We start from the raw sequence: 18,204 nt of genomic DNA, 5'->3' as shown, positions 1-18,204 counted from the left end.
TTCTATAAAGGGCCAGATAAAAATATTTTCAGCCCTGTGAGCTATATAGCCCCTTACTCAACTCTGCTTTTTTTTTTTTTTAAACATGAAAGCAGTCACAGACAATATGTGAGCAAATGGGCATGGCTGTGTGCCAATAAAACTTTGTTTAACAAAACGGGCCAGGGGCCACATTTGGCCTGAGATATGGTTTGCCAGTCTCTAGCATATACGCCAATGGCAAAGAAGAAAAAGATAGCAAAGTGTGTTTTCTTCCCCTACTTTTCGGGGATGGCAATCCGGGGAGGCCAGTGCCTTTTACTATTATTGTTCATCCAACAACTCTGGGTTGATTAGTGGTAAATTTCTTAAAACTGATTTCTGCTGGCGTCCCACTCTGCCCCAGGAATTTTCTGGTTCACTTGCGGGCCCGGACACCTGCATGCTGACTTTTTTAGCTGAGCTCGGAGGTCCCCAAAGTGCAGTTTGCAGAAGAATGGCCACTCAGGGTTACACACAGAAGGCCACACAGATAGACTTGAGGTGCAATTTAAGACTTTCCAGGGAATTTTCTATAACTGCTGACTTTGGAACTTAATCCCTTAAGAAGCAACAGGAAAGAGAGGACAGGCCCCATCTTATTTCTCTCCCAAACCTCAAGCTTGTTTTCTGAAGTCTGGTTAGACTATGTGAGGGCCCTCGAGAGCCTGGGGTCGGCCACAGAGTCGCTCCTGAACCAGGAAGGCAGTGTTCTGGAGGCCAAAAGGAAGAATCTGAGAGTTAACACAGGCGCAAGTCCCACCCGCCGCCCTTCTCCTGCGCTACCTTGCCCCGGTCAGTCCTGGGACCTGTGCCGGGGCAAGAGGTGGCTAGACACAAGGGTGGCTGAACCAGAAAGCATGTGAAGTGTTCTCTGGATGCTTCTACATTCTGTCCTAACCGCTCTCAGGGAAAGCTACTCTGAAGGCCAAGAGTGAACTCTGTGCCCTGAGCACCAGGCCTGTCTTCCCCACAAGCACGTGGGAAGGAGCTAAGAAGGAAAGGTGGCCATTGGCCTTGGCGTCCCCGGTGACTTGGGTATCACCATGCTCTCACTTGCTAAGTGACTCCCCAGCCTTTTCTCCCCTCCCAGCCATCCCCACACGCTCTGGAGGCACTTGGGAACAGAAGAAGAGCTTTCTAGAAGGGCCAGGCTTCAGCGGCTCAGTGAAAAGGACAAAAACGCCTTGATAGGCCTGTAGCCCAAAGCTGTGGGTGGGGTCTGAAGCGTTACAGGATGGTAAATCCCCTCTGAGGCCAGGCAGATCAGAGCCAGCTTGCCAGAGTTCACAGGCCCCTGCAAGGTCAGAGCGTTGCCAAGTCCTAACATCGGGGAGGGAAGAAGCGCACTAAAAAGGCCCTTTGACGAAGTGGCTGAGTCTCAGCGCTGATATTTCAGCTGCATTTTTGTCATCCTGATTCGCCGGATGCAAAGTTCTCGGGAGGGACTCTGGCTCCGGGTGGGTATCCAGCCAAGTTTCGCTGAGTGTTACTGTTGCCTGTTGATGGTGTCTGAGAGTCACTGGTGGAGAATGTGCCAGGGAAACCCTCCCCCTGCTAAGGTTCATGCTGCTGTTGGGAAGTTTTGGTACTTCCCCGCAGGCCCCACCCTCTGGGAAACCAGGTTTGGGACGTCAGCTCCCTCCGCTGTGTGTGCTAATGGACGTGAAAGCTGATGGTTGTTCTAACTGGGTTTTCAGAGTGAGCCATCACTGCGATGCTGCAGAGGACTCGGGCTGTGGCCTCTGATGCAGCAAACCCACTTTCACCAACAGACAGACAATCCGAGAGCCAAGGCCCAGCGGGACAGCAGGAGGCACGTAAGCCAGCAATACCGATGCCGGATGGTTCCTGGCAAGCGCTCACCACGTGCTACCTGATTCCAATCATTGTGCAGAGAATTAAATAACAGCAGCAGCATCTAAACAGCTGAGGCACAGAAAGGTAAAGCGACATCCTCACTGTCCCACGTGGCCTCTCTACCCCAAGCCTCCGGCTCCCTGCACAGTTCTGCGCAGGCCCAGGACCCAAAGTCGATAGAGGGGATCTACAGCTGAGGCCAGGGGCCCCACTGAGCTCAGTGGGAAAACCACACCCAGCTCTAGCCCAGGTCCAGAGCCTGGTTTCACATCCAGAAAGTGCGGGGCGAGGGGATGGTTAACCCCTTCCAAAGTGCACAAGAAGGCCCCTGGGGGTTGGGGGGGGGGGCGGTGGTGGAGCTTTGAGTTGATGAGATCAAGACTGGAAATTACCTAAGCACAGGGCACTTCCAGAGGTTCCTGACCCACCTGCCCCCTCTCTCATTCCCCAATGCCCTGCCGTTGACGGAGAGCCTTCCTTGACTGGAAACACCAAGCAAAGTGTACAAAACCAAAAGGGAGCTGGCTCAGGGCAGGAGCAGAGCTGCCGAAGGCTGGAACCTGGCGCTGCTGCCTTCTCCCTGGAAGAGGGTGATGGGGCCACTGGGAGAGCATGCAGATCCCCAGAGCCTCATTGCCACCCCTACTCCCCTCCCCGACCGAGAATCTCAGGTATGTCCCCTGGGGGTTCCCCCTCACAGAGCGGTGGGGTCTAGCCCTTAAGAGTAGGAAATGTTGGAAAATGAGAGAGGGCCTTCAAGTTGTAAAGTTTTCTCTTACTCAAAAAAAATATTCAAGTTAAGGAAACACACAGCTGGAAAACAAAGGAAAAAGGCAGAAGATATCAATTACCTTTAACTTTGATTTCTTGGATCAAAGATCACAGTCATTCTGTTTCATAATATGTTTTGTATCCAGCTAAGGTGTGTGTCTATCAGCTCTGAAAAAGATTTGCAAAACCATTTTTGAGAAGAAAAAAAAAAATCACCTTCGACCTCTTATGCTTCCAACTCATGCTAATATCATCATTTAATGAGTAGCTCTTCACCCAGGGCCGCTGAGAACCCAGGATAGAACTCAACCCTCTGGCTGTAGTTTAAGCCCCAATTCTATATCGTCTTAACATTGGTGCCAGAATTAACCCCAAACCAGGGTACTAATCACTGAGATGAGGGCCTTTGTACAAAGAGATAGGGATCTCTGAAATCAAAGTTCATCAGCAAGATTATGGTGGTTTGGGTTGTTTTTTTTTTTTTTTAAAAGCACGACAAAATGGCTCAGTTGCTGGCGTATCATGCAGTTTCAAATCACGGCCAACCAAGGAGATAAAATAACACTGGCATCTGTGGCAGAGCACATCAGAAAATCAGAATTTCATGATAGAGCTACTCAAATGGAATTCTCCCTCATTTGACCCCTGCTTCCTTCTTACGAGTGATACAACCTCAGTGGGCATGCAAATTCATAAGACTGTACACGTTCTTCCTGTTTTTCTCTGGTTGGCAAGTTACTATTTTTATAGCCCCTGCCCAGTCAGAGCACTGAAGGCGCTTAGAAAGGAGACAGGAGCTATATATTTTACAGGCATTCATTTTCTCTTCAATTTTAAATAATCCCTTTTCAATGGCCAAATTAGAAGGCCAGAGTCCGTTTTGAGTGCTTGAGGTAGAAATATTTTCTGGGATTAATTTCTTGCAGGGAGTAATCCCAACTTTTGCTAGATGTCACTATACTTGCATCCTTAGGTAAACCAGAATAGCCTCTCAAAAGGCATGAGCTCTCTGAACGCTCATCTTCAAGGCAGAGAACACTCAATAATGAGATCTTTTCTGCAGTTCTTCAGTTGCAGGCCTAGACTCCTACATGTTGGGCTCCAATAGGGCTGGTTTGATTGGGACTGGATGGCGTTCGTCACGGGCTGCTGCCGCCCAGGACAAAATAACCACCTCCTCAGTAGTGGCTCTGAAAACAGTCTGGACCATGCATTTCAGGCCATCTCTTGAAGCAAAAAGGCCCACTGGCAAAGCCAGGTGCCCGTGGCCCGAAGGCAGCTCCCTCATCACACTTGCCTGTCTCTACTCCACACGGGCTGGTTCTAAACCCAAGAGCAGAGGCTTGCCTGACCACTCCCTCAGGGCCTTAAAAAAAAAAGCCTCTATCCTGACAGTGGCCAAATAATTAATGTTTTCAGCCTGGACCTCACCCCTGAACTTCAGACTTAGATATCGAACTACCGGCCGGGCATCTCACACTTAACACGGTCCAAACCCATCTCCTGATGGCCACAATCATCGCCGCCCTGCCCCCTGCCCCACTCGTCCCATCATAGGAAACAGACACTCCCCATTTCCGGTGGTTCAGGTCAATCTCGGTCACAGCCCACATCCCCTCCATATGCAAATGCTTCTGGATTTACCCTCAAAATAACATCCAGAAACTAAGAGCCTCTGTCACCTCACTGCACTGGAAAAAATAGTTCCAAGTATCACCTCACTGCCTGGAAAAAACAGTTCCAAGGCGCTAAAATAGTCAAGATGTTTGCACTGTATCCCTCTGTACGCATTCAGGTAGCACTTGGGGGGGTACCAGGTGCCATGGACGTGTCCAAGGTCACACCCTTGGAACGGCACCTTTGAATCGAGGCCGAACCCCAGGCACCCGGCTTTTAATAGTAGGGGCCGTTCCCTGGGAAGCCCACGCCTGCTCCCTTGTCAAGAGTTCAGAGAATTTATAAAGCCTCAAACTGATAGGTTTGTCTGCAGACTTCTGAGGTGCAGTTTCCTGTTTAGTCATGAAGCAGACACTTTAATCGTCTATTTCCTGGTGGGAGGCAGGTACCAGGAGCCCGAGGAAGGGCCTGTTTTAAATTCAACTAAGACCTTTACCCCACCCCGAGCCGCCCTGCTCTGTAGGGGGCTGTTCACGTGCCCTATTTAATCCTCACAGCCATCTCTGGGGGTTGGGGCTACGATGCCCATTTCTCAGGTCAAGTTACTGAGGCAGAGAAAGATGGAGTGATCCTTCCAGGAACGGCACCGAGCTAGTCCCAGGTCAGGGCTTCCACATGTGTAAGGTCATCAAGCTCCCCTGGGGGCTGAGTTAAGATGCAGTTTTGCCTCAGAAGGGCTTGACACAAAAGCGCTGTCAATACACCCGTGTAAGTCTCACGACCTCTCTCTGAGCCTCAGTTTTCCCACAAAACGGATCAGAATACCTCCTGGAGAGACTGCTGTCAGGATTGAAGGAGATGATGTAGCTGGCTTATTCATAGACAGATGTTTACTAACTCTGCAATACGGACCCATAGAGAAGATGGAAGAATGAGAGAGAAGATGTGGAAGGAGACAGACCAGTCCAATCCAATCCTCTTCCACTAACCAAGAATACAACGCTATTTCCCTACATGTTTAAAGAAGTCGTCTGTTCCGTTGATCAGCTGTTAGTAACATGGAGGTAGACATCGAGGGAGAAGGCAGCATCTCGACTTAGGATATGTTACCTAGGTGACACCTAGAAACACGCCCAAAGACAGGGAGAGAGGCCTCTGGTCCCAGAATCACTGCCCCATTGTTGTGGTCTTTTATGAGACTACCACTGAAGACCTATATAGTGATGGTACATTTTTACAATCCTCGCATAAATCAGTGAATTGTCCTGCTAGTCTCATGGGTTAGGTGATGATTTAGGATAGGGATTGGAAATGGTTCACTGATTAATCAACACGAATAATTAACACGAAAGTGCAAGGTGTCAACAGATAAAATACGAAAATACTCAATTTGTCACCCTGACAAATTCTACAACTAGCTTCCACCCTCCTGAGAGCACAGGCACATCTCTAAATGGACGGCATCAGAGGAGAAAACCTGTGTGCATCTGCATCGTAGGGGTTAGACTGCTCTAGGGTACGTTCAGTTTAATGGTTCTTTAATGAAAACACCAGGGTCCCTCCCAACCTGTGTAGAACGCGCTACCATCTTCTCCATCCTCCGCTTTTTCCATGATTACGCGTCAACTTACAAGCTAGGGAGAAACAACTCAGACATTCTCTAAGCTAAGCTGCCCTGCGAGGGAGGACGAGACAACTGTATGAACTCAGACCTGAGTTGAGCTGAGCTGCTCTGCCCGGTCCTTTTCTCCGATTCAGCAGAATTTCTTCCGACTACATGCAGCTAAGAGGCACCTCTCCTATCAAGCAACCACATGGCTTCTAAGGCAGCAACCACAGGCAGGAAAGCATTCTAAACAAACCACGGCTTGCCCCCTGGTCCTCCTGAAGCTTCCTCACAGCCTCGGCCCCAAAGCTCTGCTGAGAGGCGGCAGCCACAAAGCAAGCACTGCAACATGGGCTGCTGCCTTTCAGAACTAAAACAGAAGCAAAAAGAAAAGCACTTGTTACTACGGCCAGTTGAGATTCGGGAAAGAAACAGTGACCCAAACCCACAGTTCAGCTCAGCCTGCAACCACAAATGAGATGAGAAAATAAATACCTAATTGTTTGGGAAGCCATCTTTCTCTTTGGAGGTTGGCGGAATTAACCAGACATTTTTGTGAAGACATTTGCGTTTCCTTAGCCTTGCGTATGCGGCAGAGAGAACTGAAGGCGGGTCAGACACGCCAGGTGGGTTAAGGGGGGGGGAGCGTGGAGCAGAAGAAACATCTCCATCCTGAGCTACTTTCCTCATGTCACAGAATCTCACAGAAGTTCCCCGAGGCCTTTGAGAAGAGGTCCAAAATCCCAGGCCTGCCTCAAGTGAACTTTCCTTCGAAAACCAGCACAGCCCCTGCTGCTTGCAACAGATTCGTGGGATATTTATGGAATCTTCTAGCCTAGTCTGCACCTTATCCTTCCATAAATTCACCTTCCAGATCATTCTGTGTCCTCCCATGTGTCACGACCAGCTCACAGCACGGCACCACCACCCCCCTCCCCACAGTCAAGAAGGGTACCCGTACATACATCCACATGTTTCCAAAGCCCGACATAAGCCCACGTGCCGTAAGGAGGCAGCCTGACCCACTTCACGCTGCCATCAGTCTTACGCATTTTGTCCTGTCTCCCTCTCAACTCCCTCAGCCCAGTCTGGTGTGAGAACCGACTGACCTGTAGACCGTCCCCACGTGCACTCGGCAAGCCCTAACTACAGGACCCACCTGATAGCCCACCCGCACCAGCCTGCACAGGGAGACAGAGGACGATGGTGCAGGGCCAAGTGCCTGAGTGACAGCGAGATAAACCTGGGACCCCTGGGCTCCCCAGCCCACCCCCTTCCAGGCCCAAGAAGTCACTAGCTGCCTGGAAAGAAATTCCACCAGGTCCAAGCCAGGACCAGACCCAGTCCGAAATTTCTCTAAGTGAGATTCACAGGTCCAGGCCTGGCACAGATGGCCAATTCAAAGGCTGCCTGGAGTGACCAGCAAGGACTATGTGTGTGTGTGTGTGACATTACACCAGGTGTCCCTAAGATACCTTAACTCTCCCAGGACATGCAGACAGAACCCTAACTCCTGACACACTCCCCTCGACCAAACCTTCACCTGTACAGTCCTTGCTGTGGACTGAACTGTGTCCCGCGAATTGCCATGTTGAAGCCCTAACCCCCAGTGTGATGGTATTTGGAGGTGGGCCTTTGGGAGGTGATTTGGGTTAGATGAGACCATGAGGATGGGGCCCTCAGGATGGGATCAGTGCCCTGTAAGAAGAAAGACCAGAGAGCTTGTTTGCTCACTCATTGGGCCCAGCGAGAAGGCATGCAGGCTCACCAGCACCCGATCATATGGGCACCCTGATTTCAGGCTTCTGGCCTCCAGAACTATGAGAGGATAACTTCTGCTGTTTAAGCCACCCAGTCAGTGGAATTCTGTTATGGCGGCCTGAGCGAAGACAGTCCTGTAAGCGCTGCTCTACCCAAGACCGTTCCTCTCTAATATCTCAAGGTGTGCTCACGGGGCAGGCATCTGCTGGCGAAGCAGCTGAGGTTCAGTGATTTGCCCAAGGCCACACTCCGAGGCAGGGTTTGAACAAGGAGCAGGAGCTGCTGTGGCCCCAGTGTCCTCCACACCCCTAAACACACACACACCTTCGTGCCATGTGGCTCTGTGCCGGCAAAGCCCCCCCTCCCTCCTGTGCATCCAAATCCCACTTCTCTGCCGCCATCCAGCCTCAACTGCTGCCCGGGATCCTCTGGCCAACAGCCCCTTCTCCCTTCCCTGCCCTCCACTGACCTCACGGATTCAGCCTTTCTGTGTCTGGTAAGGTGGTACGTGTCTGAGGGTGGTGGCCACAGATGGCCCAGTGCAGGGGCTGAGCACAGCAGCGAGGGGCTCACACCAGGGCAGAGCCACAGGGAAACACACAGGTGGGAGCCAGACTGCTGGGGTCCAAGTCCAGCCTGCCATGCCCTGCCATGGATTTGAGGCAAGCCCTGACCCCCTCTGAACCTGCCCTGCCAAAAATGGGCAATGACGGTTCTTAACAACTTTAGAAGGAATCAATTGAGTAGACACATGACAGGTGCTGTAAACAGCGTCCGACACGTTGTAAGTACCCCACATTCACTAACGGAATGTGAGTCAATCGTTTCACTTCTTGGGCCTCAGTTTCCTCATCTGTAAAATGGGAATAATAATGTGCATCCCAGAAAGACGGTGGGCAATGCATACGGTTGGAACGATGCCAAGTTAGCAAAAAAGAAAACCCATGTTAGCAGCTGTTCCTACTAACATTGTTAGTACGTATTAGTCCACCCCACAGAGAACATGTGGTTAACACACTGAATTGACTGGTGACCAGGCCACCTTCTCTCACCAAAGCACTTTCACCTTGGAAGCTATTTCTGAATTTTCAGAGTGGGTGGGTCTGAGGTCAGCCCGGCTCCTAGAGGTGCATTTTTACATCCTGCCAAGGGGGGGCCCCCTCCCAGGCCACCCCACACGGTGCGCTGGCTGCACTGGGCTAGTGACACACACAACAGCCTCTGAGTCACCAACGTTCTGCAAACCAGAGGCCTCCGGAAGCCAGCCCTGGCAGCAGGCCCGCACAGCCCCCAGCCACCGACATCTTACCAGCAAGACCTTGGGGCTTACGAGAAAAATGCCGCACCTCGTCCCAAACGGTCCTCAGCTCTCAGGATGAGTAAACATGGCAGTTCTGAGGCTCCCGTTTCGAGTAAGAAGCCTAGGTGCTAACTGGGAGGAGGGCAGATCAGCTACAGCCAAGAAGATGCCAAGCCCTGAGGGGTGGGAGGAGGTCCCCTGCCCTGAGCCAGCCTCCAGGGAGATGCACTCATCCTGCTCTGGTCCAGCAACATGAGACAGGCCCCACCTCCCAGCACAGCTTCTTGGGGCCTTCATGCCAGCATCCACCCTCAGGCCCACCCTCCACTCAAATCAGACTTCACAATGCAGAACTCTAAATCCACGTGCAACACGACTCCATCAAGGCCGAGAGAGAGCGGTGCCTGAGCTGCTCCCCAGGCATTGACAGGGGAGCCTGGCCATTTGGAAAGACCTTGGGGGGAGGGGGTGGGCAGGTGGCCACATTCATCTCCACACTTTCTAAAGGACCACGTGTGCACGGGCTGACGAAGCAACACTTAGTGGCACCTTCTATGCAGGACCCCAGCTTTCACATATGTCATCTCATTTATGGCCACCGACAGTTCTGTGGGCACAAACCAGTGTTCACAGAAGCTCAGCATTAGCTGCATCAGGGTGAACCCCGCCTTTCCCTTGCACATGGTTACCATGGTGATGGATCCTGGTTTTGGGGTGGGCAGTTAGCATGGCTCAGGCTATAAGGACCCTGTATCTTGAAGCTCAAGACATGGAAGCATCAACCCCTCATGGGGTTGTCATCACCCCATGAGGGCAGGGACCTCTTCTCTCATTCACTGCCATGACCCCAGCACCCAGGACAGAGCCCAGCACATAGTAGGTACTCAGTTAATTTTCCTGGAGAGATGGTTGAATGAATGAATGAATGAAACACGAACTCCGAATTGATCTGGATTTAACCAGAATTTGCCCAGTTGAGTCTGGTTTTTGACGGTCTCCAGGAGCTGGTCTGAAACTCTAGTAGGAAGGTTGCTGGCCAGCTGTTTTATTAGTTATAGATGAGATATCCTGATACATATAGTAGAATAATAATTACCATTATTTTATTAATTTATATAGCACTTTCTACAAAGCACTTCACATATATTTAATCCTCACAGTAATCCCACAGAGTAGGTACTAACTGTCCCCATTTTACAGATGGTGAAACTGAGGCACAGAGCGATTAAGGAACATACCCAGCTTATACAGCTACTAAGTCACAGAGCCAGGATTCAAACCTACCCAGTCTGGCTCAAGCTATTGAAGATGGGAATTCTTTTGTAATTATCATCTGGCAGTCAGAATTTGCTTCTTTGAGTGCAACTCTGAACAAAGACTGGTCCGTGGGAGACCGCAACTTTTATCAGGGTTACCCAGTAGAAGTCACCCATATAGTATTCAAGGAAAAATGGGGGTGAGCTAACATATATGTTTGCTGTAGTTAATCTGGGGGATGAGATTTAAGAAGCAAAGAGTGACTTGGCCCCTTTGGGACCACGATGCCACGCCCGGGGTACATATCTAAAAGGTGAGATGGTGCTAGATTTTCCTAAGACTTAAAGTAGAGCCAAGGCCTGGGGTTCAGAGAGAGACGGCAGCTTCCCGGTTGTGACTGGGGCCACCCCAGCTCGCTTCAGCTGGCAGTATTCTCCTGCAGAAGAGGAAAGTTGAAGCTCACGCCTCACAAAACCACCAGCAAGCTGGGTTTCTAGATCTAAGGAAACCAAGCCTTCCCATGGTGTCAATCTGATTCTGGCTTTGGGCTCTGATGGCATATAAGTCACCCTCTCTCCAAAGAAAGTATAACCATCTTAGCCTCCACAGTCAGGGGCCTATCTAATGGGAAATCCAGGTTATCCCAGACGGTGACAGAGGTGAGTGGCTGCCTCTATCTGCAACTATCCGCAGCTGGACACTAGTCAGAATTGCATTTGGATGGACTCACCAGCCAGCACCAACCCACTGCTGGGACCCAGGGACCCCACTTGGCCTTGGGAAAGGCCATTCCTTTGAGATCAAAGAGTATGCATTTCTCTTCCTCACTCTCCTCTAGTCCCCCCAGCCTTCCTTCTACACTCTGCATGCGCCAAGTATACTTCCACCCCAGGGCCTTTGCACTTGCTATTCCCTCTACCCAGGGTGCTCTTTCCTTAGGTATTTGCAAGGTTCTATCAGCAAGATCTCTGCTCAAATGTCACCTCCTCTGGGATGCTTCCCTTATGGAACAGCAGGCCCCCTATGCCACACACCACTCTCTATTCCCCTCCACCCTGCTTTACCTTTTTCCATAGCACTTATTCTAGCTGGTGTTATCGTTTATGTTTAGACTGTGAGCTCAGAGAGGGCAGGAACTTTGAGCCTTTGTGTTCCCTTCAGTGTCCCCAGTGTTGACCTCATCATGGCCAAATGTGGGGTATTGTAACATCCGTCTCAGTAGAGCAGATTCCAAGAGAAATCATGCTTCGCTGTCATAAGGGAGAAGCCGGGGCTTCTGAGTTTTGGATCATGCTGTCCCCTGCCTGGCTCCTTATCTGACTAGTGAAATCCTGGCTCCAAAGTTCCACAAGGCCCACACCACCCACAGAGCACCTAGCACCGAGGGTGGTACACAGCTGGCATATTAAACCATGCCGCAAATGGGCTTAAGACAAGACTGTGGAATCTGGAACCCTCAACCTTTGTTTTCCACTCAGTCCAACTTCAAGGAGGAGAAACTGTTTCTCCATTTGTGAACATCTCTATCCTGAGCCCATTTCATACGCCAACTGGGATGTGGCTAGAAATTGCCCATGAAAAGACCTTAGCAGGAGGCAGGTTTTAAGAGTAGCATATCCTCAGGGAACTGGAGACACTTAGAGATGGGTGGGTCAGCCTTTCCAACTATAGCCCTCTGTCATCTCAACCCTGAGGATGCATCCACTGAGGCCACTAAGCTTCGAGGGGGGCGGTGGGTTTAGGGACCACCATGATGGGCTTGTGAGATGCAGCCTAGCCCATGCCGCAGGGCTGGTGGCCAGAATGACAGCAAGCCCCTGTGAGAAGCGGCTCTAGCTTTACTTCTGTTATAAAAGATGACCTTGAGCAGGTTTTAGAAGGACCCCACAAACACTCAGTACTGTACAATGTCCACTTTCCCCCATTTCAGCCAAGGATTCCACAATCTAAAGTTGACACAAAGACTCAATGCCATGCTGTGGAGCCTGACAGGCTGACTCTCCAACGTGTCTGCAGAAAAGCAAAAAGACACTTCTGGGGAACAACAAGCTGGGAACTAAACCTGCCAGCAGTCCAGAATATCTACAAAGCGGCTGTAATTAAGAACTGGGGACAAACTCTCCTATGGAACAAAGCCGAGAGAGCAGGAAGGGGCCTGCACTTACATGGAAACGATATTTACAACATGGATGGATTACAGGCCCGTGGGGAAGGGACAGACTTCTCAATAGATGGTCTGGGGCCACTACTTATCCACACAGAAAACGATGAAATTAGAAATTTACTTCATACTGGACACAAAAATCAAATCCAGGTGGATTACAAACTTAAGTGTGAAAGATAAAACTGTAACATGTTTGGAAGATGATACAGGAGAAGCTCTCTTTATGACATAGGGGTAGAAAGGGATTTCCTAAACCAGTTCTTCAGACTTGAGGAATCACTGGAGGGCTCGTAAAAGCTCAGGTTGCTGGGCCCAACCCTAGTGTTTCTGATTCAGCAGCTCTGGGTGGGCGGGGCCTGAGAATCTGCATTTCTAACAAGCTTCCACGTGACATGCCTGTTGCCAGTCCAATGACACATTTTCGGTAGCACCGTCCCAAATGACATTCAAAAAGCTCATTAACCTTTCCAAAAATAAATTTAACGACATTAAAAGTTTCTGTTCATTGAAAGATACCATCTCAACCACAGGAGTTTTGCAAACACTTCAGCAATCTTACAGTATCAAACGTTGGGAGGACGTAGAGCCATGTACTTACTCCTGTGTTGCTGATGGGAGTATAAACTGGCACAACCACTTTGGAAGACAATTTGGTATTGTCTACTGATGTGGCAGATGTGTACGCCCAATGACCAAGCAGTTCTACTTGTAAGTACAACCCGACAGAAACACCTCTGTGTGCAGAGAAAGAACATTTTGGAAAGCACTGTTTGTACCAGCATAGGGAAAAAAACCTGGAAATGACCAAATGTCCACCATCAGCAGAAAGGATAAATGAGCTCTACGATGGACTATTACACGGCAGAGAAAAGGAAAGAATTACAGCTACAAAAATGACACCCTGTGACTGCCAAGAACGTAATGTTGAAGGAAGAAGCAAGTTGCGGAAAACTACTACAGAATGACTGCATTTATGTAAAGTTCACGAGCATGGAAAACGCAGTGTGTTGTTCAGAGAATCAAACAAGTGGTAAAACTATTTTTTTAAAAAAAGGAGAGTGACAAACACAAAATTGAGGATAGCAACTAGTCTAAGGTGGGAGGGAAGAAAATACACTCAAAATTCCATGCTCAGTCCAGGCGTGGAACATCATGGCTGTGAACACTGCTGAACAGAGACAGACCCCAGACACCTCTGCTGGAGGAACACACCACGTATTAGGGAGCCTCACTCAAAACATCAAACTCAATCCGATCCAGCCACTCATCTCACTACTGATTTACGGGAAATGCTGAGGACAAAGCAACGACTGATGGCACCTTGGGGCTGCAACCAGCAACGCCCAGCCTACATGCAAACCACCTGGCTTCTTCAACGCAAAGATGGCAGAGGGGAAAAAGATAAAGGGGGCCTGCACAGATGAAAGAAATGGAAAATACATTTCAAACAACCACACCGTGTGGGCCTGCCGTGGATCCAGAGTCAAGACGAACCGTGGGGAAAAAATTAGGGCATTTATGAGGCAGCTGGAAATTTGAGCATTGAGTTTGATATTAAAGAATTATTTTAACACACTACTATTTATAAAGTAGATAAACAATAAGGGTTTACTGTACAGCACAGGGACCTATATTATTCACTATCTTGCAATAACCTATAATGGAAAAGAATCTAAATAAGGAATATATATAGATCTGTGTGTCATATATATATACACACACACACATATATATGTGTAATTAAATCACTTTGTCATATACCTGAAACTAATACAATATTGTAAATGAACTGTACTTCAATTTAAAAAAATTAGACCCCAAAAAAGAATTAGTTTCACTGTGAGAATGAAAATCAGAGAAAAATTTTTGACGAGTGCTCTTGTAGAGAAACATAACCGAAAGATTTGCAAATAAAAAATGATTTTAGAAGGCACAAGAGTGTAAAGGTAATGGTTATATTCTTTTTCTTTAAACTCGGGGTAGGCACACGGTATTTGTATTGTTATCATTTTTTATATCTTATGTGTGTATATATATATATATATTTTTTTTTTTTTTTTTTTTTTTGCGGTACGCCGGCCTCTCACTGTTGTGGCCTCTCCCGTTGTGGAGCACAGGCTCCAGACGCGCAGGCTCAGCGGCCATGGCTCACGGGCCCAGCCACTCCGCAGTATGTGGGATCTTCCCGGACCGGGGCACGAACCCGTGTCCCCTGCATCAGCAAGCGGGCTCTCAACCACTGCGCCACCAGGGAAGCCCTATCTTATGTATATTTAATGAAAGTCATTTGACAGTTAAAGAAAGGAGGGAAGAAAAGAAGGAAGAAAGGGAGAGAGAAGGAGGGAGGGAGGGAGGGAGAAGGAAGGAAGGAAGGAGGTGGGGAAGGAAATGGAGGGAAGGTAGACAAACTGAGACAGACTACCTTGTGCCTACCACACAAGAACTCGGCTGGGGAACAACAGCAGGGTGCCCGTGGGGACTGGGGGAGGGGGCCTTCTGGCACACTTGGGGCAGGAGAAGGTCACCTCCTCTGAGAGACCCTGTCCAGGGTCTCCTTTCACAGCACCTGTTTCTCTCCTTCATAGCATGTCTCACCATCTGAAATACGTTTCTCTGTTGTATTTATTATCCTTCTTCCCCGTGAGACTGTAAGATCCACAGGGCAGGGACCGCCCCTCATTCACTCAGCACCTGCCAATTGACCTGGCTGGCCTCAGGTGTCAAGAAAGCGTGCTGCGTGGGGATTCACCACACAGCTGAATGGAATCCACAAGATGGTCTGTCTTGGTATCGATGGTGGGGAGAAGGAGCTTTGGATAATTCCTATGGCACAAATCGGAAAGAAACGGTTTGATTCATTCAGGAAAAAAAAAATCGTGCGGGAGGCTGGCACGTTCTGAGCACTTGCTCTGTGCCAGGTTCTGGTCTAAGAAATCTACATGCATTAACCATTCGGTGTTCACAAGGCCCCCTGAGTAGGTGGTATTATTATTATCCCCATTTTGCAGTCCAGTAAACCAAGACTCAGAGAGCTGAAGGGACTTGCTCAGAGTGACACAGCCAGCAGGTGGCCGAGCCAGGATTTAAATGCAGGCGGGATTCCAGGGCGCAAACTCGAAACCACTCTACCCTGCCTTCCTGCCTCGCCAAGAAACGTTGGTTTAATGGTAAAGACAGAAGCTTTTTGTTCAGACCTAAAATGATCAGAGTTAACCGTTGAAGTCCAAGGAGGACCTGATTGAGGCAACTTATATCTTCTGCTGCCCATTCTAGCTCTTGGGCTGTTCCTTTGCATGCCTGATTTTGGGCACGTGTGAGCAAACACGCACACACACATACACACACACACACACACACACTCTCTCTCTCTCTCTCTCTCTCTCTCTCTCTCTCTCTCTCTACACGTGGCCATATTACAAACCACGGTGCGAGTTAGCAAATCAATGCCCTTTTAACTTGTTCTCTGCCTGGCACATAGTAGGTAGGTCCTCAGCTAAAGTGTGGAGTAGAACTGACTAAATTGCAAGACTTTGGGTTAGGATGCCAAACCTTCCGACACAGAAACTAGAGGTGGCAACCTCTGCATGAAAACATCCCAGCCCATTTCTCCCTGAGAGACCCATCAGCATGAATGAGCCCCCGTGGGAATTGGAGGCACCCACAGGAGGGGGCCCTAACCTTATCAGTCACTCCTATTTCAGCAGGAATTACTTTCAATGGATTGCTTTCCTTCCTGCCGGCCCCCAACCCCAGCCCCACAGAGGGAACCCCGAACGCCTAGCAGCTCCCTCAGGACAGCAGTTGCCCCAGGGCTGTGATCTACAGTTTGAATTTAGGAAACTCTTTCCAGGGTGATCCTGGCCACAGTCGGGTGGCAAGAGCCCACGGCAGGGTCCCCATGACCTGTGCTCTGACATCAAACAGCTGCGGGACTGGGGTGGGAGAGGGTACCGTGACCAGAGAGATAGGACCACTGCGAATGGGGCCAAAGACCTTCCCAGAAACTTGCCCTTCATCGGAAGAGACAGGAAGCCAGCTTGTGGGGAGCAGGTACCCTCTTCTCTGAAAGGGGCCGGGGGTGAGCGGAAGCAGGGAATTTCTGGGCTGAGGCATGAACTTCTCAGAAGCCTGGCAGCCTGGAAAACACAGGGCTGGTTTCTGTTTTCTGCCCCCAGACATGCCTGGAACCACAGCGGGAGGGAGGCCCCACTGGCCGGGAGAGCCCTGACCAGGCCTGGGATGCAAACACTGCGCTGTTTACAGAGGGAAGCCCCGGGCCAGCTGAGATGCTCACTCCCGGGCGTCCCCGGCCGCCAGCTGGGCCCACGGGGACGCACCTTCGGGAGGAACAGGGGGCTGGAAGGCGGCAGCCGGAATCGGGGCGTGAGAGCCAGCTGGGCTGCCTCTTGGCGTGAAAAGGGGGAGCGAGCTCGCGGGTCTCCCTGCAAAAGAAGCGCTTCTGAGTCCAAAGCCAGCCCAGGCCAAGCACAACAGGATACCAAGGGGAATGGGAGGAGGGCAGATGGAAGCTGCACCGTCCCAGCTGAGAGCAGCTGCCCTGTTCTCCAGGCAGCCCGGGGTTGCACAGGCGTTTCCATGGCACTTCGTTTTGCTGTCACAACAACCCCAGGATGGCCAGGGGCTGGGCAGGGCTGCCGGCTGGAAGCAAGAAATGGATTTTCTAGTGGGCCCAGCAGCCAGCACATTTTTGAAGGCCTGCCCCGGCCTGGTCTTCCGACTCTGCCTCTGGGACTCAAGTCCACTGGGCAGTCTGAGGCCAGGAGAGCGTGGCATCGAGGGGCAGACCAGGGGCCCGCTGGAGCCTCCCCGCGCTGTTCCCTGTGCCCCCCTGACTGCCACCCCACAGAGAACCAGCAGGACATTCGAGGGCCCCGGCGCTGTTACTTTTGAAAACTCCAGGCTGGCCCTACGATGCCAAGCGAGTAAAATGCCCCCACTGCTCACAATAAATACAATTTAAATATTGCTGCAAAGGTTGAAGGAGACTGGCTGACGTCTTATGTTTACAGGCAGTTCACTGAACATTTGTCACTTCAATTCTGTGCTTCTCTTTTCGGATGGAGTTTATTCCTCCACTCCAGCCCCCTAAGTCTCTCAAACTTTTCTTCAGGCCTTTTGAAAAGCTCACAGCCCTTGCTTCCAAAGCTGTCGTGAGGCCTGATTCTAGGACCAGGACACAGGCCATCTCCCTAGGTTTTATATGCTGTCACACCTTGCAAGCAGCTGCTCCAGAGTTTTTTTGGATTTGTACTCCTGAACTCCCAAAGAAATGCATGGCATCTTTCCTCCCCAAAAACCTAGATAAGGAACATCTACATACTTACTCACTCGTTGTGTGACCTTGGGCCAGTTACTGAACCTCTCTGGACTAGGTTCCTCATTTATAAAATGGGAATAATTATAGTCCTTGCCTCATGGGGCTGTTGTGAAGATTAAATATGTTAAAATAATGCTGTCTTAGAAGAGTGCCTGGTATGCAATAAATGACATCTAAGTATTAGCTGCTATTATTATTAAAAAGACGTATTATTGTTGTGGTTTTATGATGAATAGTTTTCAATCATTTAACACCCAGGCAGTGGGCTTCCCTGGTGGCACAGTGGTTAAGAATCCGCCTGCCAATGCAGGGGACACGGGTTCGAGCCCTGGTCCTGGAAGATCCCACATACCACGGAGCAACTAAGCCCGTGCACCACAACTACTGAGCCTGCGCTCTAGAGCCTGCGAGCCACAACTACTGAACCCACATGCCTAGAGCCTGTGCTCCGCAACAAGAGAAGGCACTGCAATGAGAAGCCTGTGCAGCGCAACGAAGAGTAGCAACAAAGA

General features: G+C 50.1%; 1 protein-coding gene and 1 long non-coding RNA gene across 6 annotated transcripts in view; one reads left to right on the top strand and one right to left on the bottom strand.

Moving 5' to 3' along the window:
- Positions 1 to 17,145, top strand: part of LOC117197779 (uncharacterized) — a 231,081-nt gene extending 213,936 nt beyond the window's left edge. The window contains exons 12-13 of one of the 2 annotated variants that reach the window (XR_007472119.1): positions 1,719 to 2,549; positions 3,141 to 17,145. This is a non-coding gene — a long non-coding RNA (uncharacterized LOC117197779). Of the gene's footprint in view, positions 1 to 1,718 lie in introns of both variants that reach the window. The other variant, XR_007472118.1, reaches the window with a different exon arrangement.
- NFATC2 (nuclear factor of activated T cells 2) overlaps positions 1 to 18,204 on the bottom strand; it is a 158,269-nt gene that overhangs the window by 9,180 nt on the left and 130,885 nt on the right. For 2 of the 4 annotated variants that reach the window (XM_033411144.2, XM_004282906.4), the window contains exon 10: positions 2,730 to 2,817. The exons of the other annotated variants lie outside the window; for them this stretch is intronic. In XM_033411144.2, the coding sequence (XP_033267035.1) occupies positions 2,774 to 2,817 (44 nt within the window). In that variant the 3' untranslated portion in view covers positions 2,730 to 2,773. The remainder of the gene's footprint in view (positions 1 to 2,729; positions 2,818 to 18,204) is intronic. 4 annotated transcript variants of the gene reach the window in all.

The sequence above is a fragment of the Orcinus orca genome, chromosome 16 (assembly GCF_937001465.1).
Source record: "Orcinus orca chromosome 16, mOrcOrc1.1, whole genome shotgun sequence".
Taxonomy (NCBI): domain Eukaryota; kingdom Metazoa; phylum Chordata; class Mammalia; order Artiodactyla; family Delphinidae; genus Orcinus; species Orcinus orca.
The sequence above is the reverse complement of the archived record's forward strand: the minus strand, read 5'-3'. Positions and strand labels throughout refer to the sequence as shown.